Genomic DNA, 24,715 nt, shown 5'->3' on the forward strand with positions numbered 1-24,715 from the left:
AGCACTCTAAATTGGCATCAGTCCGGACTAGTACAAGCAGCAACACACACACACACACACACACACACACACACACACAAACACACACACACACACACATGCATGCACATCGCCATATAACTGCAATAATCTTGGACGCGACGTTAAACCCAATTTCACCTCACCTCACAATTTCGACCCACACGCCATAGGGTGTTAGTATGTGTCCCGATGGTACAGCCTCGTGACCCCTCCTTGCACAATAAGCAGTGGGATTCCGTCAGTCCGATACAACGCCAAATCTGTCAGGAGGTCTCAGGATGACTTTGGCATGACGGTCGACTCGACCACGCCTATCAAGGAAGTGCAAAGTGAATCGGCACTAATCACGTGACCAGCAACGATTACCCCAGTTTCGATGTTGTGTACACCATTGACGTCTGTTGACCATATGACGATTTTGTAAGGCACGGCACAACACGTGACCGTCGAACATGGCGATTAGCTCTAATCGTCTGACCCGTAACTCGAACTCAAGTAACCCGATGACTGTTTGCAGCAATTTGATTCGCCGTTTGAGCTCGATTTCGTAGGACCTGGTTTCAGATCAATCGATCCTCTACTGTTGTCGTTGACCTGGGACATCCGGAACGGGGTCGTTCATCAACATTTTGGGTTTGTTTGTACCTGTTCCATAATCTGCTATTCAGAGACTGTAAATCATTGACGTATTGGCTAGTACGCGCTGACTTCTGCCAGTTGCCAGCATGCCATCAGTCCGTAGACGCTCCAATCATTGCAGACGCCGCAAAGCTAGTTCGTACACAAACAATGAAAGAAATCAAATAAACCACAACTGTATGATAAGCAGAAATAATAGTCCACAGAGATTTGTTCAGCTGCAGTTGACGGCCTTGGTCGGACGTAATTCAGCCGTATTTGGATCTCGTCCAACAGGTGCTCAATGGGATTTAAATTGGGACTGAGGGCAGACCACAGTATCGTTCTGATGCCATTCTGCTGGAGGAAGCCTCTTGTTGCTCTCGCGGGGTTGGCACCTGCGTTATCATGCTGAATCTCGTGGTAGCGGCGACGTGCCAAAAGAGGCATGGCGTGGGGTCTCAAGACTTGATCAATGTCCCAAGATTCTGTGACACCATTGCCTCTCCCTGGACCGATGTTTTGGATGACAACAGGGCCGACCCTCTGTGCAAGACTAACTCCTTTCCACACTATGATGCTCGGACCAACCCACGAGTCTCTCTCAACATCACAAGCATCCGAATAACGTCCCCCACGGCGTCGCCAGACTCTCTTTCTCTGCCATCTGCTGTGGAGATACAGTAACGGCTCTCGTCTGAGAAGAGGACTCTTCTCCACTGGTGTTCGGGCCAGTGCTGGTGCTGTGTTGCCCACTGAAGACGGTCCCGGCGATGATGTGGTGTCAGAGTTGGTCTTCGGTGTGGCCTGTCACAGTGGAAGTGTCTGCTCGTCAGTCGTCGACGCACGGTGTCCGCACTAATATGTGGCTGGTCTGTCCCCATGGTCTGTCGAGCACTTTCCACAGCAGTAACAAAGCGATCTTGAAGATGCTGTCGCACAATCTGACGATACTGACGATCCTGACGTCGGATGGTGACCCTTGGTCTTCCACTACGTGGTTGGTCATCTGTTGTGTTGGTGGTCTGGTACCGCTGCTGGAGCCTGTATTTGGTCCTTACGTGGACTTGAAATGCATGGGTTACTTGCCGGGCAATCGTCCAAGGGCTTGGTGTCGGTTTTATTGTCATCTGCTTTGTCATTTATCAGCAAATTTACCGGAAAAGGTAATGTTAAATTTTAGAAACTTGGACAAAAATTACCCAGATATTTGAATGACAACTGTCCATGCAATGTTACTTGGGGTGACGTTTCGTTTGCGGCTCTATATGTATTCTGTGAATGCACAGTGTAGATTGAATGCATCATTAACTTTTCACAGTGGTACATGCCGATCAATGCTGGGTATGTGTGTCTCTATGCAGCAGAATCTCTGCACACAGTACACAGCAGACGAAATTCAAAATTGACATATCGATTTTAGTTCAACAAAATCAGTAAATGCGCAATCGCGTGACTGGGTTTCTTGTCCATCACGTGATTGTCCGCCGTCCTTGACAGGATTTTTGCTGTGCGGTGACAGAAAACAAACTGACACTTACTTTTCTATGCGGCTTGTGTGAGGGGCGGTTCCTACCGGTAGGGTAGACATGTTTGCTCTTTTCGCGAACACCTGGTGCAATTGACTTTCATTGATCAGTTCATATAAGTTTCACCGCTTTTTAGCCTCCTGCGCCTTCTGCGCCTTCTGCGCCATTCTGTTTCGGTGGATAATCGAAACCGTTAACGTTTTTATTTACCTGAAGTGGATGGATGTTTCTGCTGAAGTTCCCATGTTGCATCATAAGCTCAGTAGCATTTATCAATCATGCTGAGTTAAACAAAAAAAATATGTTTGTGCCGAGACATTAAAACTGCCCCCTCAAAATGCTGTAAAACCACAATATTTCTTAAACGTTTATTTTATCTTGTAAGGAGAAGGTTTCTGCGCTTGTTTCACTTAATTCAAAATTAACATAACATTTTAGTTTCGATAGAGTCAGTGGGAGGGCTGTCGCGTCGCTGGATTCTCTTTCTGGTCCATCGCTTGATTGTCTGGCTTGCTAAGAGGCCGCCGTCGCATGACAGGAGCACTGCTGCGCGGAGTCAGGCAACAAACATGCACTTATCTTTTTATGCAAATGACGTGAGTGGCGAGTGCTGCCGATGGGGCAGGATATGCCTCTCCTTTTTGCAAACACATGGTGTCATCACTGATTTTCAGTGATAAGTTTAATATATAATTTTCACCGCTATTTTGCCGTTTACGCCCAATGAAATCTTTTTCGAGGGATAATCGAGACTGGTACTTCTCAGGCGTTGGTGTTGACAGACAGAGAGCCATTTACCATGCAGGAAAATGATTTGCAAGATATCTACATGTAGGTCCAAAGGAAATCGATGTAATTAAGTCTCACTGGGGATGACAATTTCTGCTTCATATGGATTGGCGTATTCAAGCAAATTGTTCCATTTGATTAATTGTTTGCAAAACGGCCTATAGCAACGTGATGCCATTACAACACATTGTCGTAAATAATTGAAGATGGCGTCAACCATTGTTCAAGATTTAACAGTCGGTTTCATGCGACGTTGTTACCAAGAACAGATTCACCGTGCTGAGGCATCCGCTGATTTTAAACTCAGTTTTTCTCCGTTACTCTAATTCGGAATAACAGTTTGTCTGTACCTCTTGACATTATGTTGAAAGTCCCTCGCCAAAGCCGAGACTAACAAAGGTACTACACTCGGATTCCAAAGTTATTTTCGAAATCTCTCCTATACATTTCGAACGACTATCTTAAATATATTGTAGTGCCAAGAACAGTGTTGCAATCATGAATTATAATCGATTATACTCGATCCACAACATACCCTCTTGTTTGTGTGTGTTTCCTGTTCATACAAGTAGCTATGTTGCGAAATGTGTCATTACATTGTGGCAAAGTTTCTTGCCCATTACTTTCGAATGGAATATTTATATCAACAGTTTTGAAACCCTCTTGTCAATAAACTTTTCTATATCAATCGAATTTAATGGATCCGTGTTTGGATGAAAAACACGTTCAATCTCACATTACATTTCATCTGAGGTTGTTTGTATTCACACGTAGTGTTTAGACATGTCCAGTCAGGCAACGTAGAAACAGCATGAAAACGCATTAATACATTTGCTAAATTAGACATACATGAAGATTTAATTACGAAACATGATTCCAGATATTTTGTAACAATAATTTTAGATACAGCTGAAGGATGCATCACTGACATTTATCCAAATATATTAATATTAGATTCCAAACATCTTTCATTTTGGTGTCGCAGTTCAATGACTTACACACTGTTCAAAGCGGCATTAATCCCAACTCACTCACTCTTATTTGCTTAATATGTGTGACATTGAACTAGAAAGGGTAAATTTCAGTTTAGTCACCATGGCCGGGACATGTTTACAATTTGTGTATAATCCTCATTTTGTATGAAATGATTTTAACAGTATAACGTAATTGTTAGCCGCCATGTACACAATCCGTACTGTTGCTATCTTAGCAGCTTACCGACACGATTCAAACAATGCCCGGGTATCGATTGGAAGAGACACAATGCTGGATGAAATGGATCTTTGTTGTCATGGATTGTTTCAGCATCTGTATGCTGTTGTGAAAGCATCAACAAATCTGTCTTTTGAACCTTTCATTTGTATCAATGACTTATCATCTTGTTAATGCAACCACCATATTTAGTACTGTTAGGTAGGGACAATGATAGCGAAATCCCCTCGACATATTTTATGTCTGAACATTTTTGGATCTTTAAAACACTGAGTCAACAGGGATATGCACATTGAAACAGTTTTAAATGTAATTATTATTCTGTGTATGACGAAATCAAATGTTAAGGAATCATTTATAAACACAACATACATTGTAATCTGGTTTCCTATTAGCTGTTTTTTCCTAACAAGCCAAAACATAAGGTAGCTGATCATGTTCATGATGAGATGAGGAAGCTGTAACGAAAGATCGCACATACAGTTTGGCTCGTCATTATTGTTACAGAAACAATCTTGATTGATTTTCCATGAATATTCTACGAAAATCACAGGAGACCAGATACTTTTTTATAAATAATTCTTTTACATTTGATTTTGTTGTTCACAGAATAATAATTACATTTAAAGCTGTTTCTTAGTATACCCACGTTGTTCCTAGGACTAAATGTTTAACGTTCGAAGAGTGTTTAGACATTAAAAATGTCGAGGGGTTTCGCTATCTTTGTCATATACATCCCTTCCTAACAGTAGTCAAAAGGTGGTTGTATTATCAACCTGAGAACCCATACAAAAGGGTGATGCGTTCACTGCAGCCTGAAGATGCTTTGGCAATCCATGACAACAAAGGTCAATTTCATTCATCATTGTATCTCTTCCGATCGATACCCGACCGCTGTTTGAACGTTGTTTGGTTATATAGCAACAGTAAATGAAGTCCATGTGGACAATCTCTAGCTGCTTATTGTATTACTTTCCACATGGATCTTCGATGGACGGCCATATGGTCACAACAGTCGGCATACACCTCTGCTGCTAAAAGTAGACGTTGTATACATATGTTAGTGCAAACTTGGATTGACAAACATAAGCCTTAATTTGAATTAATGAGTAGCTATATCAATACATGTCTCCGTGATACATGTCCTTGGGGGATTAACCTGTCCGATCCATATGGCGATAAACGGATGGGTACAACTAATGATAGGAGTTTGATTTTTTAAAATTTTCTTTACAGTTTAATTTTATACAGTATTTTTTTCAGAAAGATAATGGGGATCTACCCTTTGCCAAAACGACAACCCTAACTCGTCAAGAAACAGAGATGACTTTTAAGAATATATACTTCTAAAAAAACAAATATGACAAAACCCAATACATGACCCAATTTGGAGTATATATTTGCCTTTGGATTCTAAATCAGTTTGCGAATTTACTGGCGCTGTCATCCTCGCACGCTCACGTATGCTATTATCATAAAATTGTATTGTATAACATCAAAAGAAACGAGTCCTTTGTGAGCGTACAAAGTTAAGCTAACCAGAATCCTAAAATCGTGGGATCGATAACAATGTTCGCTCAGATTATGATTCTCGGTTTGACCTCCATTAATGCGGGTTGCCTTCAATGTAAAAATCTGCAGCTGACTACCGTTGAAAGAGTGAAAGGAGCCCAATAGGAATTTGCTCAGTTAATATGGATTATATTTATGGAAGATACGCCTTTGAATACACGTATATGTAAGATGGATTCTTTGCTTTAATAAGAAACTTAAAATGCTATTTACAAACACAATATTCATTGTCAGAATGTACATTATTGTGTAACAACACACTTACGGAATGTTGTGATTGGGTGCTTCTATTCAGTACCACCATTGCCCCATGTCATTGTCCTTTTGAAAAAGCAGACCGTATTGTCGTGTAGCAGGATCTTGGTAATTATCAACTTCAATTTTGTCACTTAAGCACTGAAGCAGGTTATATAAATGTAATATTCTTCTTGTAATACTGTGTCATGACGCAAGGAATAACTCATTGCAGATCGTTACGAATAAAATCATATTGTCATTTGTACTAACTGCGATTAATAAGAAATAACCAGTGTTACCGTTGAATGGTTTGGTCAGTAGTATTACGGCGTGTCTGTTTGGTGTGGGAGGATAACCCGAAGTGGTGCAGACGTATACCACTTTGGTGGAACCAATAAGCATGCATGGATACGATGCTGGCAAGCGTAGAAACATAAGTGGAACATAAACATAAACATAAGTGGAACTCGTATTGTTCTATATGTAAATATATCATACTCCGAGGACTTATTAATCAATAACCAATGAAACAGTGGCATTTATGTCAATGATGTCACTTAACTTGACAACGACCTTCCTCACTTGCATAACCAGCCAGTTTACATATCATTGAAATGTTGCCATACAAACTTAAGATAACTGCGTGTACAAGTCCGCACTTATGCCGGTTCTATAGTGCTAGTCCACTGAAGCAGTTTAACATAACTACCCAACTCAGCCACAGTAGACTGACTCAGTCGTTATGGTATGACCTGAATTCCAAGCGCTAGGAAGCATAACAACAAGTACCACATGTTTATGTCTTTTTGTATGATTCGGTCAGGGGTTCGAACCACAGACCTTCCGCTCTCGTTATATCATTTCAAAGACTGATGGTCAGCGGTACATTGCTGATGTATTGCTTTGAAAATGTCTTATACGATGTATCCTACAATGTACATGGATGCTTATTGACATGTTGTCAAATAATTCACGCATCATCTGACGGAAAGTTTTTATTTCGTCGATAACAATTACATAAAGGTATGCTATGCATATCATGCAAATAGTTTACATTGAAACAGAGACTGTGAGGCGATTCTTAGAATCAAAAAATTAATTCGCCGACATTGTAAACATCTTTCACAAACCAAATGACAAAAATAGCTCATTGATGTATTAACCTGTGTACATAAAAACTTAATAACACTTTAAAACACAAAAATCGGAAATATGAAATATGTACAATAAATAACTACGAATCTAGAGGTTTAATATTACGGAGCTTAGAGTGGTATGATAAAGCTGTTGTGACCGATCATTGGACCAAAGGGTTTGCCAGTAAAGGTAAAAATCTATTATAATCTCCAGAATGAAAACCACGTAGTCTTAATAATGTACGTCAAGCTATAAATGATTTATGAATGCCATGGGATGAGAAGCGGCGGTGATCCACGGAGCAAAAAGGGAAGCATTATCACGGCCTCAGTTCATAAATATTCCATGTAATGGTCAGCAGAAAAAAATTCAGTTACCGTACAAACCACAATAATCCCATGACATTATACTTAAGAATTGACTTTCACTTTGTGTGAGTTCATTGGAATATGGACCTTCATAGAGTGAGGGGTAAATTGTATGAACGTCGGAGCTTGCTATCACAATGTCTTACCTCAAAGGATGTAGGCCAAGATCTATACACAATTTTATTTAGTACGTGTGACTTTATGTTTACACTGACAGCCATACAACAAGTTATATCGCGGAATAAAATAGTTCCTCATAATAGTGGTGAAATGAGCGTATGGAGGCACGACTTGCTCTTCAGAAACATCTTACGCAACACATGTATTCAAATGATATCACCATCAGATGAAAAAGGTCTGTTAAGAACTACCTCAGTAAGTCAGTCACAATGACAGCGCGTCGTAATACATTTACATTAAGTACAAGACGTCAAAATGGCCGACACGATAAACGTGACGGGAGAGATTTCGGAAGTTGCTAATGAACCCATGGCGGTTACATGTTTTAGTCACCATTGATCAATTGGCCGATCATTGAAAGATGATTAAAAATGTGTCAAACAGACGCTAAGGTAAAGTCATAGATAGCTGTAGACAGTCACTGCCAGCCTAGAGACGGATCGAGGCGATACTACCATAGTTTGGATGTGCATTTCTTCGTTGTGTTCACTGGGATGGGTCGTTGCGAGGATATTGGTGAACGATCGTGCAGTGAAACCTTGACGTTTCTCAATGTATAGTAAATACGATCAGAATGAACTCTTCTGTACGTATTCGTGCTATTCGCCGTCATTTCAAGAACACGCTCTCTTGAAAAACGTTTGAACGTCAAATTGTGTCGTTCATACACTTATGAACGTCAATTTCGCGGTCCTGTGACCAACCTCTCGTCAAATGGAAAAGCCGTATCTCGTGTAAACGTCAAATTGAAAAATTATAATCAGAAATACTGCACACAATCAGAACAAACACTATTGAAGTTAAGGCATAATGTGCAGTAAGTGTTCCTCGACAGTTGCAGAAGAGAGGATTGTCGTTTACTTGCTTTGCGGTTTTCGAAAACGTGTAGATGTTCTTCGACGTGCATCCCTTCAAGCTTTGCTCCGACAGAAGCCACACGAACACACGTGATATAACTGAAATCCTATTCAAAGAGGCATTAAACCAAACGCACTGACTCACTTGGCATTATTGTTGCATCTAAGGCGTGTTACAAAAGGCAGCACAAAGTTATAACTAACGGGCACCAACCGACAATATTGTCCCATATGGTGATATGCACACTTGGTTAAAAGTAAAACCCACAACAACCTTGTCAATCACCTTTTATATCGTCAACTGGGTCCGTTTCATCACACTTCTTCTCCTCCTCATCTTTGATAAAACCAAAGTTGGTAAATTGCATACCAGCTGCAGTGTCACTTTGTGTGATTTCACTGATAACATCTTCTTCTTCTTCTTCTTCTTTCCCTCCCTTCTTTACGTGTTTCCTTAAGATATCCAACGCTTTCTTCTCCGTATGGATGTCATCACATTTCGTCTCGTCCTCATCCTTATCATGAGTGCCTCTCTTTCGTCGTATTGCTACAATGGTCTTTTTCTTAATGAAACAGAAGCATAATTTCTCATCAGCAACGACTTGTTCGTCATTGCTCTCATCCTTATTCTTGTTCGAAGACCGCTTGGTCTTGAAGTGCTTTGCAAGAATTGGCATCACCCCATCAGGGGGCATGATGTTGTGCTCAAAGAAGTCGGCACCAACAATCTCTTCCTCTGTTGAGACTCTGAGACCGATAGTCAGATCGATGGCCTTGAGGATGATGACGGACATCACTGCTGACCACAAGATGATCGTTACGACAGACAGAGTCTGCACTCCGAGAAGGTACCATCCTCCACCCTGGAACAATGATAGCATTGGGCATTGACCAATCATCAACTCGTCATGGCAGAGATGAATGGTACAATAAACTTTAAGTGTGTATTAATAATAAAGTTGACTCTGATATCAAACATTAAATGCGTACATGTTAGAATGAATAATTATAATAACATCATGTCATCACATAGTACATATCGTTATTTATTACTAGTCCGTTGAAAATACCACTGTTTAATAACAATAAGTTGCAACAAGCTGATATTACACGGGTGACAGTGTTTAATACCAAAGCGACGGCCAAACTGTTTTTGAGATATTTTAATAACGCTATAAAACATTGTTGACTTAAGTTAGAATTAGCTGAATTATGTATGATAATACTTGTTGACACACCTTTATGTTATTGCAAAGCAAAAACATGAGTTTTGAGCAAAGGAAAATATTCTCGGGCGACATAATTAACTTAACATTTTGAGTTTTCGAAACATATTTTCTCAGTTTTTCTTCCTTAGCATATACTCATGAAAACAGCATTTTGAATTTTGTAAATATCCTTGTCCGAGACGCGTAGACTTTCTGGACAAATGGGTTTACAGAATTGGGAAATGGGACGTGTTATTATTCTGTTAAACTCGATTTGATTATGCTGTTTGCCTATTTACACGCGACAGTGAAAAAAACACTTATGTTAAATAAAAATACAGTAAACTACGGTTATAATGAACACGCTTACAACGAACTGACGGATATAACAAACTTACCTTTTTAGTCCAGACTCTTTGCTGTAGTTATGCTGTATATATGCTTATAACGAACTACGGTTATAACGAACTAAAATTAGTAGTCCCTATGAGTTCATTATTACTGTACACAATTCGCTCCCCTGTCATTACCAATTTTATGAAACTCGTGAATAGTTCTGGTATCTGGTCAGGCACCAGAAATATTCATTCATTTCATAAAATTGGTACTAAACGAGAGCTTAAGTATTCTTTATATGATGGAGATCAAATGTAAAGTTGCGCTCTGCACATATTGACAGGGTGGTCAGCATCTCATAGGCATTCCTTTAAACATGTATGTTACACAGTTAAACAGGATACGTAGCAGAACTTGGCTATCTACTCGTTGAATTTATATTTGCCTACGCTTGACACGCGTGTGGAGTGTAACAAGCCTACAGTAATACGCCTGCAGTAATAAGCAGCAGTGGTATTATGCATTATTCATAATTTTGTTAGGGGCAGGATAAACCAGTGGTTAAAAGCTTTTGTTCATCACGTCGAAGGTCCGGGTTCGATACTCCACATGATTACAACAAGAGAAGCCCACTTTCGGTTTCAAAGCCGTCATGTGGCGGGAATAATATTAAAGGCATCTTTATTTTAAATTATGACGATGCAGATTTGTAAGTGTCGACGGTTAAGACGTACGTTTTACCACTTACCCAAAGTAGGCCATGGTTGAAATTGAACTCCCCTTGAATCTGATCTTTCTGGGCAAAGATACCACAACAAAGAAGACCCCAAATAGAACAAAAGAGGTGGACGGAGCTGGCTCCGACTGGATCATCAATCTTCAGCTTGAACAACAGGAAGTCACTCAAGGCGGCGATAATAGCACCAACAGACCCTATTATTACGGCTGCCCATGTCGTTGTCACTGCGCAGATGGCTGAATTAGGACAACATTATATATCTTCGTGAGGTAGCGAAGTAATGTACATATGTTAATGGGGAAATGGTTTGTTTTTCGTAAACTTTAGAATCAATATATACATGATTCATTCTTATCACTTATACTTAAATGCAAAACCACTTTCCTTGATCGGCGCGGATAATTGAAAAGTTATCCATCGTTTTCAGATTACAAAGAAAGCTGAAGGATAAAAACAAGCTCTTATTATCTTGTGCAAAGGATGGCGTAAAGTGGTTTGCCCCACAGGAAAGCAATGCTATTTATGCGATAAGTGGATGCCCGAAAACAAATTGTCTCTAACGAGAGTTTCCCGAAAATAAAACGCTTGGTGACTAAACTTAATGTGAATTTATAGTCGTTTTGTATAAAAAATACATTTCGTGTATGTATGTCTTATGTCGTCGGCGCAGTTGTGAAATTCTAGCGCACATGCACTGCATATATTCTTGCATAATGCATCCACGTGATGGGAACGTGGACGGCCAAACGTACATATATACAGTAACATGGTGATATAAAATTTAATATGGAGGTTTTATTAATTAATACATACCGCTGACGGATACGAGAGATCCAAGAATTCCATTAACAATCAGGGGAATGATGTATTTTCTCTTGTGGAACACATAGCTGAAATATACAGTAGCAACAACAGAATAACTGACAGGACAAATATTTCATACGTTAAAATAAAGTAATATAAATATGAATTTTGTAATACAAAATATTTATGTTGAATTGAAAGTGAAAAATGTGTATTTTACCTGATTATAAACGCTGTTATTCCACCGCCACACGAGGAGAGAATTGTTGTTGCTGCCGCTCTTTTGATATAAAACATACAATGTATTGCAATCACATTGAAAATTACAAGTAGCTCTTAGAGTGAGGGAATGCTATTTTCCATTGCAATCCACTATATTACTGCTGTAGTGTATAACGGCGGCCTCTAACTATCTCTGTACTAGCAAAATCCTTTCATGTAGTTGATAGCATCTGCAACGATCTCTACGTCGGGTTCTTGAACACACATTCTCAACACCAGACAATAATTAAGAAATGGATAGTGTTCCCTATTCAGCCTAGGAATTCTCATTTTTGTTAATAATCCATAGAAGTTTGATATATTCATGTACGTTTCGCTAGTAGTATTTTGCAGATCCAGATAGTTTTTGTTAATGTCGAAGAACCTGGTATTTTCCTAGAAACAAATGTCGGAAAAAAACTGGTAAAACTAATTTAGCTCCATTTGGAAACATAGATAAAGAGTAAAATATTTAAAAAATAATGAAATTGTCCGAGATATTTAACTAATTTTATGCCAATTATTATTTGAAAACGACTTTTTTCATTTCTTGTAAATAATTGATGGACAAATCAAAGTCATAATGTTATAATTTACGAATTGATAAGTTTTTGACAACAAGTCCATCGACACCATTATTCACTATTTCTTCATCAAAGGTGGTGATATGTAATTCTATTATTGTTAGACCTTTCAATCAAAACTTAACACTACATAATAATGATATGCGTCCCAGTCGGTATGCCCATTGGGGAAGTTCTATAAAATAAAACATACTTGAAAATAAATTTAAATAGTTTTGTGGAATGCATAATATTCAAGTTTAGCGAGTGTCAATTATATGTGCCAGGTCAGGCTCGGGCTCCCGGTTGATGCATGTCAATCGCATATAGCGATGCTCATGATGTCAAAAACTGATTGTCTGGTCCAGACTCGATCATTTACAGACCATCGTCATATAACTAGAATATTGCTGAGTTCGCCGTTAAACGACAAACAAATCAAGATGTCAGATTGATGGGTTGCATTACTATTATACTTACAATGACCTTAACTCTCCAATAATATAATCAGAAATGTTATTATAAAATATATTACTATTTTGAAACGTATTTTGTAAATATACGGATGTGGCGGTGTTATTGTCATTCAAAGTTGTCGTACCTTGTTGCAAGTTTCCATTTGCCTCCGCTTATTCCAAATGTGCTTCCACAGTTGAAACCTAGCCAACCCCACCTGAAAATTAAAGGGCAGTTGAAAATATTTTGAACAATAATAAGAAATTATGATTATCATAATGTTATCGATTTGATAAAATACATTTAATTAACATTTTCTTTCAACAGTTTATACGTATGACATAAATAATAATTGTTAATGATACTTTCTTTGAAATCTACTATCGAACAGGGACACATATATAGAACGAATACCCACCAAAGCATGAAAAGTCCCAAGAGAGTATTTACAGGGTTGGAAGATGGTATGTGCTGGTAGATTCTACTTTCCTTCACAAATCGACCTCTTCTGGGTTTCAACATAACCGCTGCAATGAGGGCGGTAACTCCCCCAACAAGGTGGACCGGTCCTACTCCAGCAACATCGACCACGTAGAGCTTCTTCAACCAGCCCGCATCAGCCCACACCCAGTGTGCAGGAAAAGAGTACACGAACGTGTTGAAGAGAGAGAACGCGATGTACGCCATAAGTTTGGTCCGTTCAGCCATCGCACCTGATAATATGGCGCAAATGATAATATTATATGACATGTCTAATTATAATGAAGGATGCCTGTAATCAAATGATTACATGTAATTCTTGTTTCAAGTTAAAGATTAAGTCTGTTGCTATCAAAATCTAACATGTAGAATTGAGCATCTTAAGCAATGGCAATTACATCGTTTGACGCTCAATCATGCAAAACCCACATATTATACATATTGTATTTCATGGCAGTTACAATGATATAAACTTGTAGATATCTCTAATAACCTGATACGATCAATTGGGAACCCGGGGTAGAATGTATACCCCGCACCCCACTGCTGGTCGTAAGAGCCGACCAAATTGAATGCAAATCCGGGTTAGAATTGATTTTCAGCAAGCCATGCTTGAGACCGTGTGGTCAGCGTCAGTGACGTGGAGGATGCAGGTCCAGATTAGAGCCAGACCGACCGCCATGATGTAGATGGAATATTGCTGAGTGCAGCGTTTAACAACAAACCTGATACGATGGTTGTTGCTGTTGTCGCAAAGGAGGCTTGAAACACAAATTTGGAGTATATGGTACCAATATGTTCTCCGTCTGTAAAAAAAAAAGAGTGAAGAACAATGAACAGATGTGGAAGCCAATGGGACATGGAGCCAATTAAACAGGAAAAGTAATTATTGCTTGATGAGTTCATAGTAGGCGAATGGCTTCATGTCTCATTGGCTTCCACCCATGTGTTCTCTGTCCATCGTGTTGTGACGGTATTATCCCCTTGTTGTCAACACTTACCTATATTATCCCACTCATATATGCAATTATTATTACTGTTAATCATCTGCTGTTAATCCTGCACCTACTATATATATTCTGTACTATGTTCCCATTCAGTATTGCTTGACAACGGCATAAGGATCTATACCGAAACGTCGATTAAGTATTAAAGAAGTTGTTATCCATAAAATTGTGTCTACCTTGTCATCCGTCAACTTCTGACTAATGCCTGTCAAACAATTTATGAAAAATACAGGACAAAATCAGTATTATAAAACCATTCTGTCATCTCGGTGGACACATTGAGGAAGGTGTGTAGCAATAAGGAAAGTAAGTACTTACTGTAACTAAATTTCGACTTTTACAAGATGCTGTACGTCTCAATAGCGAGCTTTTAAGGTAACAATAAAGACTTAAACGTTAAAATGATGACGGATTGAGTAGATTGTACGTTTTATGTGTCAACTATGTTATATTGTTGGGATTAGCTCACCTGGATTGAGAAAGAAGTAACCAACACCTGTGAAACCGTTTGCCCCTGCATCATCACCAAACGTCAAGCCGTACCCGATGGACCAGTAGGTGATCCCACCAAACACAACGTCCACAACATTCTTCAACATGATGTTAACTTCGTTCTTCCTGCTCGCCATTCCGCTCTCCAACAACCCAAAACCTACAATACAACTCAGTTGATATCATAATATATTTCAATTAGCAAAACCAGTTCAATCCAGTTCAACGCACAGCAATGACTGAATAAGGTTTACGCAGATTTTATCAATGTAACCTGTATATCATGGCGGGAAACATGACTAATGGGCGTTACATTGTAACCAGTGTCAGGAAGCGAACCTGGGCCTTTAGAGTAAGGTACTGCCCTGATCCACTGGTCTGCCACAGACTACATTACAATCAACAGCGACAGAGCCTTTTCCACCATCATAACAAATCCCTGCTAAAAGCAGCCCATTGCACGATTCCGACTGCATCACGTGTTTATGAAGCACTATCAAATTACAGGTGTTCGTGAAACGGTCAGCGCATATATCCAGCCCCACTGGTTGCACACGTCACAAAGAGGCATATGCATGATTCCTCTACAGTTCGTTTGAAAGCAAATATATATATAAGCTAAAACATTTTTAACATTAGCGAAATGTTATCACTGAATTGTTCATATATTAAAACGAGGTGTCAAGTGTATGCTTGGTTAAAAGTACAAGCCCCCTTAAATGAACACATTCAAAGTTATATAGCAACGGCAAAATTCACTTTTTCTCAATAAACTTTCGAAAATGCCACAACCTAACTAGGTGTTCTGAAATAATTGCAATTTGATGTTTTCTCAAGTATCATGTGTCACAAATCCAAATCCAAGTGACAAATGCATTTTGTACAGCTGTACTGAAGGTTCTCTATCACGAACTATTTTAGCGGCTTGACCGGTGTCTGGTATTTTCTGTGTAAATATGTTCAAACATGGCATGTGTATATAAAATAACTGATACGTATCAAATATATGCAGGTGTGAACATGAACACGACGCAGACAATCATAAAGTTTGTTTGCTTTACAGCTAATCCCGCTTTAAAATATAAAAAGTCACCGCGAGAGAACAACCATTCTCGACTATCCGCCAAATCGGATTCGACTTGGCACAAAGAGGCAACATAGCTGTGAAGATGTTTTGAATGAATCACTGTAAAGTAGTGATAACACCACGTCCAACTTGCACAAAGCGATCTTAGCCCTGCGACTATTGTAAGCCTATGTTAAAGCATGGGAGTTATGATCATCTTAGCGCTAAGATCGCTTTGTGCAAGTGGGCCCAGGTGTTCTCGAAATGGGTAAGCATGTGTACCTTACTGCAGGCATTTGATATATTTTACATCTCTCTCTTTCTCCATATATTGTTTATATCGGTTATATTTTACATTACCTCTATTAATAAACTGCTTGACTGCTTAATAAACAGACTCCTGTACAGGAGTTTAATCCAGTACAAAATTGTTTTCCTGCTATATCTATAATCACTCCCTATGTCACAACATTTAAATCCAGAGACCTTATCCTGATAGCTGCATTATTTAGATGGATGGATACAATGTAGTCAGGTGCTTTCTTCACGATTTAAGCTGGGAATACCTGGCGGTTACATGCATTGTTTGACGATTTACCAGACCATTATTAAATCAGTATTGCAGTGTGGTTCATGCGACCATGGCGTGTTATTGTAGCCTAGTGTTTATAAGAAAGGCACAATCTATTTACGAACGTGGTATACGCACTGACTGACTGATAAATCGATAACATGTATCTTAATTTTATTAAGTTTTAAACTCACGGGCAAAATAAACGCTAGTTTTATAAACGTTGACACAGTTTTGATCAAAACCTAAAACCATGATTCGATACCATATAAAAACATTCTCCCAAACGCACCAATTATTTTCTAGGGGTCGTGGCGAATCTCCAGCACGTGATTTTCGGAGAAATACGTTTTTTCCCTCTTTTTGTAAAAATTGCATACGGAAAATTTCGTGCTAGATTTAGATATAAATTGTGCACAGAAACCTTCTGTAGCATTGAATCGTTTAGATTTCACCTACAAGAATGCCATGTCTGACGTCAGAGCAGCGAGAGAGGGCAATAGGAATGTTGCAGATGGGTGAAAACTCAGACCAGAGTTGCAGAAATCATGAACTGTCACAAAACCACCATCGAGAGACTGGTGAAACGTTTTAGAGATACTGGCCGGACATCAGACAAACCACGAAGTGGCAGACCACGAGTAACCACGCCCAACGAAGACCGCTATTTGCGTATGTTGCACCTACGTAACAGATTCCTCACCGTGACGTCATTTTGGTTTGAGAGCTTATCGACCTTTGAGGGGAATGACCATGACCCGACAACATAGACTCAACAGATTGAGGTGGGTTCGTACAGTGCAACGCTGGCAAAGACGACATTGGGACAGAGTGCTGTTTACCGATGAGAGAAGGTTCCAGGTTTTCAGTGCTGACGGCCGATTGCGAGTTTACCGGCGTAGAGGCGAACGTACGTCACGTTGCTGCGTTCAGGAAGTGCACCCCCATGGCGTTGGCAGTGTGATGATCTGGGGCGGTATTTGCGGTGACACCAAGACCGACCTGGTGGTTATAAATGGTAACCTCAATGCTAACGGCTATATCAACCAGGTCCTTACACCAGCCGTTCTTCCATTCCTGCAGAATAATCCCAGAACGCTGTTGCAACAGGATAACGCCACTCCACATTCTGCACGTGTTACAAGAGAATTTTTGAATGCAAACAACATACAAGTTCTCCTGTGGCCAGCCCGATCCCCTCACATGAATCCAATAGAACACCTCTGGGACCATCTTGGGAGACGTATTCGGCAACGTCAGCATCCCCCACATGACACACAGACCTTGACGCAGGCACTGCAAGAAGAGTGGCGTCTCATCACTTCAGCTATTGTGAGGAGACTGGTAACATCAGTACGACGTCGTGTCAGGGAGTGCATACGTGCTAGAGGTGGACACACTCGATATTGATGATTAATTGTGATTTTCAGGTGTATTATTGTTTGACAACAAGAAAAAGAACATGATCGAATTATGGACATTCAAACACCTCTCCCCAAAATGCTCATAATTCCTGAACATATCATCACGTTGCTGTCAGAGTTCGTAGACCTGATGTCTATTGTTGTTTCTGTAAAATAAAATGATATCTGTTGACATAATTTTTCATATGTCTTTATTAGATGCGAATATGAGAAGCCAGCGTTTCTTTTGCCCGTGAGTTTAAAACCATCATGGCGATAACGATGTTTTCATGATTAAGTGATTAAAGCCAAATAGATTCAGTTCTATGTTGTGTATGCATAAAAAAAACACATGCCATTGTTAAGCTGTGCAACAGTCCAGGTGTGGCGTAAAATCGCTGAAATCACGCTAGTTTATCATGGCATAGCCGTAAAAAAAACCTACGCAGCATTGTTGTAATGGCGACATATATGGGGTATGGAGATTCAAGAAAGAGACCTTGAATCGTTAACAAGACAATTGTAGTAGGACGGAAACGCTAGGGCAACTACTAAATGTTGTCTCAGTACCTCGCATCCTTAACATGGCAATTGTGCGTACATGTAGGTGATTCGGAGAATTCTAGGACTAACGACAAAACGTTTAGAGACTTGACACCATACATCTTTAATAACGTGACAATTGTAGGTGATTTGGAGAACTCTAGGACACAACGGCGAAACGTTAAGAGATTTAGGTTCTTGTATCTTTAACATGGCTACTGTAGGTAGTTCGGGGACCGCTAGGACCACAGATCAGCTTTTTTTCTAGCCGTGAAACCTATGAAAAAAGTAAGCAAGCATGGATAAGTGCGCTGCCTGTGCTGGTGATGTTTTACCTCCTCTGTCTTACTGAAATCTTGTGGTGTACGGTGCAAATATCTCTATTGGAACTTTCTGTTAAATTGATTAACTTCAGCTGAATTGGCCAGTGAATATCATCATGAGTATGGGAATGTTATCCTTTAGAGCACGATAAGATTGAATTTACAGTTTAATATTATCCGAAACAACTCTTTTAATATGACAACATTACTCACATTGGTGATATATACGAAGTCTGAAACATTTTCTATCTTATGATTGACTGAATGTTTCTCTGTCGAGTAAATTACGTGACAATACCATCATGATCGACGGCGATCAACCAGTGACTCGAGATGCTTGATGAAGCTCTGGCTCTGAGTTTGTGGTCACCCAATGTCCAGTATCCTCTACGGTCATTCGTTCGCATGTGTGCACCTTTGACTAGCAGCAGAACTCATTAATCGCTTGGGGTCCATTTCATGAGAAGCATCCAATCATACTTATAACAGCTGCCCCCATGGGGATCCCGGGCTAGAATAGGTCCCCAACAAACTATGCTTGTCGTTTGGTGCAGCTAGATCAGGTTAGGTGCTCTGATTGACCGCGTGCCATCCTCCTCTGATAACAGTAATTGCTTTGTCTGATCCGGACTTGATTATTTACAGGTCAACGTCATATAGACGGAACAATGCTCAATGCGACGTTATACAAAGAAAGCTTACAAACACCATAAACATAAATAGAAAACTACACTTAACACCCCAACACTTTAAACCGGCCAGGATACACACAGACCTTCATTTCGTGCATTATGCCCTTGGTCCCGATGTAATATGTGAGAAGCTAACATGAAGACATGGGTGCACATCCACAAATGTTTTGTTATCAGACGGGAACAAATTTATTGTAATTTAGCTGACATAATAATTGAGCTGTCTGTCACTGAATTCACGAGAACAAACCACATAGAGTAAAACGGTTAGTGTAAATCGTTTAACTGTTCATGCCAACACTATAAATAATCGTTGCCTTACTCCATATGCCAATCAGCCACTTGCTCCAACTGTTTCCCCATTGCATTAAATCAATGAATATGCTGTACAGCGTGTGCCAGCAGCTCTTAAGATATGCTGTACTGTAGTGGTAAAAAAACCTTCCATGTTGGGTAATACATTGGTGTCTCACAAAACGCTTTTAGTTTTTAAATGTAAACATCCGCGATAGTATCAATTTACACAATTCCCTTAGCATATTTACAAACACTATATGTATGTTATGTTGACGTCATTCTGCAAAATTGATCAGTTGATCATCCATATCTAATATGGATGATGCAAATACAGCTGATCAATAACTGTTTTAATCTCTCTCACCACGTGCAAGTCTCATCAGGCCATAACAATCAAGTAAATAACATTTCTACTATCACATAAGTGAAGAAAACTATATGGGGAATAATTTAACTCTAGTATCTACCTTCAACCCTTATCATGAAAAAAACATTATCCATGGTTCAACGATACCTGCCTATTTTGAATCAAAGTATTAAAATGGAGAAGATATTGAGCAAATACAAAATTATCAACAGCCAAAGACAAACCAAAAATCTTAGAAAACTTTTGACAAGTTCTAAATTTGATTCTGTTGTCATCACTCTACAGGTTTCTAAGTGTGGTGACAGACATTGCCTAACTTTCAGCAATATAAATGAAGGCTGTTCAGTCCAAATTACAAAAGACACTAAATTACTGTAAAATAAAATATGACTTGTGATAGTAGAAATGTTATTTACTTGATTGTTTGTAGTGGATGCAATGAAAAGTATATCGGAAAGACAGAACTTAAATCAAAAAGAAGAATGAATCTTCACCGTTCACAAATAAAGCAGCCACACAACCGCACGATTCCATTCAGTGAACATTAAGATACATGTGGAAGCGGCAACTTTTTAGTTTTCCCGCTATATAAGCTAAGTTTGGATCATGAACCTACATCGTTTCAATAATAAATACGCGCCTAAGTTAAAGGCGTAAGTTATTTGTCCATTGTCACCTTGGTATTGTGACGTCATAGTTCTCCTTAATGTTATGACGTCACGTAACTATATGTTACTACTTCATGTCCGTTTGTATATATACAAAAATGAGGTAAATGTTCACTCGGTGTACATGTAATATATAATAAAATAATAAAGTCCAATTTAATCCATCATCTTCATATCAGTTTCAGACATAGTACTTTTGCTGTCTCATGACAGCTCTTCAGTGTAACTGACAATGGCATATAATATGACGTCATACTATGATGACGTCATAAATTACAACTGTGACGTCATAATGTATTTACACACTCCAGCGACGACACCAAGTAACTGAACAATTGTAGGGAGAAAATTTGAATTACAATATACAGTATTTGTAAAGTAACAGTGTAACATTTACGATTGAAATGACAAATCTATTAATACATTCAATTTGGGTTTCATCAATTGGATAAACATTTGTTCTTTTTCCAGTCTCAGTTGCTTGTTACTTGTATACAACTTATAAAACGGAAAAATAGCAAATTTCCCGTTTCCGCAATCATCAATGTGTTTGCTGACACCAAAGCATCGAACATCAGGGTCTCCAATCTGCTGTTTGTGTACAGTGACTCTTTCTTTTAATTCAATGCCGGTTTCACCGGTGTAGTTTTCGACGCATCCCGAACATATCATAACATACACCACATCTTTGCTGAGGCAGTTCATGTCGGCTTTCACATTGAAACCCTTGCCATTTGCAAAAAGAAAAGTAGTACCTTCACTTATGATGTTACAAGTGCCGTATCTTTGTTAAATTACTTGGTGTCATCGCTGGAGTGTGTAAATACATTATGACGTCACAGTTGTAATAGTTATTCAGTTATGGCCTCATGAGACTCGTAAGTGGTACGAGTTGAAAGCGCTAGCCTGCTAAAATAAAAATGCGTTTCAACAAATTATATGTTCAGCTATACTACCCAAATTAAGGTTGATCAAGTTAGTTCGACATCGGCATTGAGTTCGTAAATGTTCGAAAACAAAAAGGTTTCCAACCACACCACCGACGTTGTTTTGTTATTAAATGTGAATTCAGAATGGCTACCGCTTCTGAAATAATACCTGTGGCGATTTGTTTTATTTCAGGTTATATGACAATTTGTTTCAGAGCTATTTTCAAATGTTCGACACGTATATATACCTATGTATGAACATACTATTATCATTATATATTAAAGACTATAGCAACGCAACGAGACGATAATGGGCTCAGATTTCTTACTTTAATTTGTTTCAACAACAATATTTTACGTGTAACAGAAATGTGACATTTTTCTCAGGCACAGGCTACAATGACACAGAGAGACAATTTATTTATTCCCTTTGATATCCTATTTTCCGAAACATTGTAACAGCACACTTTTACACGTCAATTATTCAAATTTCACTTGCGGTTAAAAGTATCAGCTTATTTTAGGAAAAGAAGTCCAAAAGGCGACTAACAGGATCGGGTGATCAGGCTCGCTGACTTGATTGATGATGCATGTCGCTCATGATATTAATCACTTGATTGTCTGTTCCAGATTTGATTATTTACAGACCGCCGTCAAACAGCTGGAATATTGCTGAGTGCGGCGTTAAACAAACAATCAATCAACAAACCAAAAGGGGCGCATCTCGTAAACGTTGACCATATAGATGAAACCTGCGAGCATGGCTTTGGTAATGGTGGTTGATCAGTTCAAATCTGGCATCCTCACTAATGGTCGGCGGATTCTGACACAACTAGGGGGAGAAATTCTATTCAGAAAATTGTAGTGTTTTAAACCTGCCGTGTCTCGGGGTAATTAAGAACGGATTCTTCATTGTTGTGACAATAACGAACCATCGAATATGAAGTTCACAAAGAATCTAGTTGGCATATTGTAATCACGAGTGTTTAAATGACCTGATGTAATATGCCAACCAAGTACCATGCCTATATGTTGTTTCACTCGGCTGCCTTTTCAAAATGAATGCCTTAAATCCCATGCAGTCGAATTGGGGATCAGAGAAATAGTTCGATTTATCCAGGGTTCGACACATACGACCTTATTCGCGTGTGACTTAGCCATCAGGCTACAGAAAGAGACGAACCACACCGTTCATGTTATGTAAAAATCATTCATATAATAGTATCACGAAATACCGAAAGAAGATTATGCCATTTCTACATTATGCATGTATATGCATTCTACTCACATTACTGAATTATCATGACATCATATTATAAGGCAACAATGCATTAATTTATCAACGTAAACGATAACAGTAAACCAATCGATTTTGCATCGCCATGTCGATACATGGAGCATACATTTCTGCGATATTGGCATAAATATTAGCAATCACTACATCATATTTATAATAAGTCACCTTAGATTAATCGGAAATCCACGAAATAAGAATTGTGTAGCTGGGTATTTTTACAGCGGTGAATCAGACGAGGTGACAGTCTGAATTCATATGCCTGCCATACGTATTTCAGTGACAAGACCATATGCGTATCGTTTAGTATTTGACAGCGGTTGTTCTTGAGAAACTTGGAACACCGATTGTTTTGTTATTTTCCAAATGCTGTATAAATTAGCGAAGTACAAAGAAATCTTGTTTAGGTAATATCAGCTACTACTAGTAGCTCAGAAAAGTTTAATGATGACGACCAGATTGATGTTTTACAGATATGGCGCTAATTTTGAGCATGATTCGTTATGTCAAGCAACGCCTCCTAGTTCAGTACCAAATTACGTTCACTTGACTGCTAACAATAGTAGCATATATCCAACTTTTAGTCATCTCTCTGTATGCTAATTCAGTGAAACTGATCAGTTGTGATTAAAATTTTGTATGAAGCTAAAAGCGAAAAAGCACTTACCAGACTGCATAGTAAATATGATAAAAGCGCTGGTGAGAATCCATGTAGCATCGTCCCAAGGTGAATTGGACTGAGGTGGAGTCAATTCTGTCACATTTGAAATGAAACTGTCATTCCCATACACCTCAGTTACGTTCGCCATCTTGAAACGGAACTCCGCTCCACTGTCTGTGTTGTGAATATGTATGTATAGACATATGACATAGCACTGTAAATACGTATTTTCAGCACCGCATTAAAAATTTATTGACTTTGTTGTTAAGAAACGAAGACTGGAAGACTCTATTGTTGCTTCTAAGAACATCCGCTGAAGCATATTTACTTGATGTACGGTAAACAAATTGGCTTTATTCTCTGAGGATAGGCGTTAAAACCACTTCAAAGTGCTGTTCAACTGCCGCTGAACTGTTCGATAACCATTGTCTCTCGGCTGTCATAGAAGCGGCATCAACACACAAGGTAGAAACAACTCAACGCGGTTTTGACGGTATATATAAATCCCGTTGTGTGCAAATGACCTTCTGTTTCCTACGAGCATTGCCTTTCGTTAATAATTAGAAGCACAGCCCTACCATCAAACAGGTCATTCTGTTTGATCAACAATGAAACCTAGCATTTACTAAACGTATCCATAGATACAAGTGATCAAAACATTAATCATTGATTAAAAAGTAACAAAACGTTGACAGCACCTCAAAATGACCATTGTATATTACAGACATTGTTGGTTAGCAATGTTCCAGCTATATAAGGTATCAGTGAATAATCGTGTCTGGACCAGACAATCCAGTGATTGACATCATGAACATCGATCCACGTAATTGGGATCGATGACATGCATCAACCAAGTTAGCGAGCCCGATAGCCCGATCCAGTTAGTCGCCTCATACAACAAGCATAGTCGCCTTTTACGGCAAGCATGGGTTGCTGAAGACCTGTTCTAATTACAGACATTGAGCAATATGTAGCCCTGGATTTAAGAAACAAACGGTTATCGAACAACAAAACACTGCAGGTAAAATAAACCAC

The 24,715-nt window shown here is 39.1% G+C and overlaps 1 protein-coding gene across 1 annotated transcript; it reads right to left on the minus strand.

Annotated features, from left to right (window-relative positions):
- Positions 1-7,054: 7,054 nt before the first annotated feature.
- Positions 7,055-23,839, minus strand: LOC139464952 (putative ammonium transporter 3). Its single transcript, XM_071246585.1, has 9 exons — positions 23,687-23,839; positions 14,844-15,026; positions 14,093-14,173; positions 13,306-13,600; positions 13,033-13,104; positions 11,828-11,887; positions 11,617-11,693; positions 10,813-11,039; positions 7,055-9,383 (listed from the first exon to the last, which is right to left on the minus strand). The coding sequence occupies exons 1-9, from the start codon at positions 23,826-23,828 to the stop codon at positions 8,799-8,801; spliced, it is 1,722 nt and encodes a 573-aa protein (XP_071102686.1). The 5' UTR covers positions 23,829-23,839; the 3' UTR covers positions 7,055-8,798.
- Positions 23,840-24,715: the final 876 nt, after the last annotated feature.

This window comes from Haliotis cracherodii, unplaced genomic scaffold, assembly GCF_022045235.1.
Source record: "Haliotis cracherodii isolate W230 unplaced genomic scaffold, xgHalCrac1.p SCAF_1, whole genome shotgun sequence".
Lineage (NCBI taxonomy): Eukaryota > Metazoa > Mollusca > Gastropoda > Lepetellida > Haliotidae > Haliotis > Haliotis cracherodii.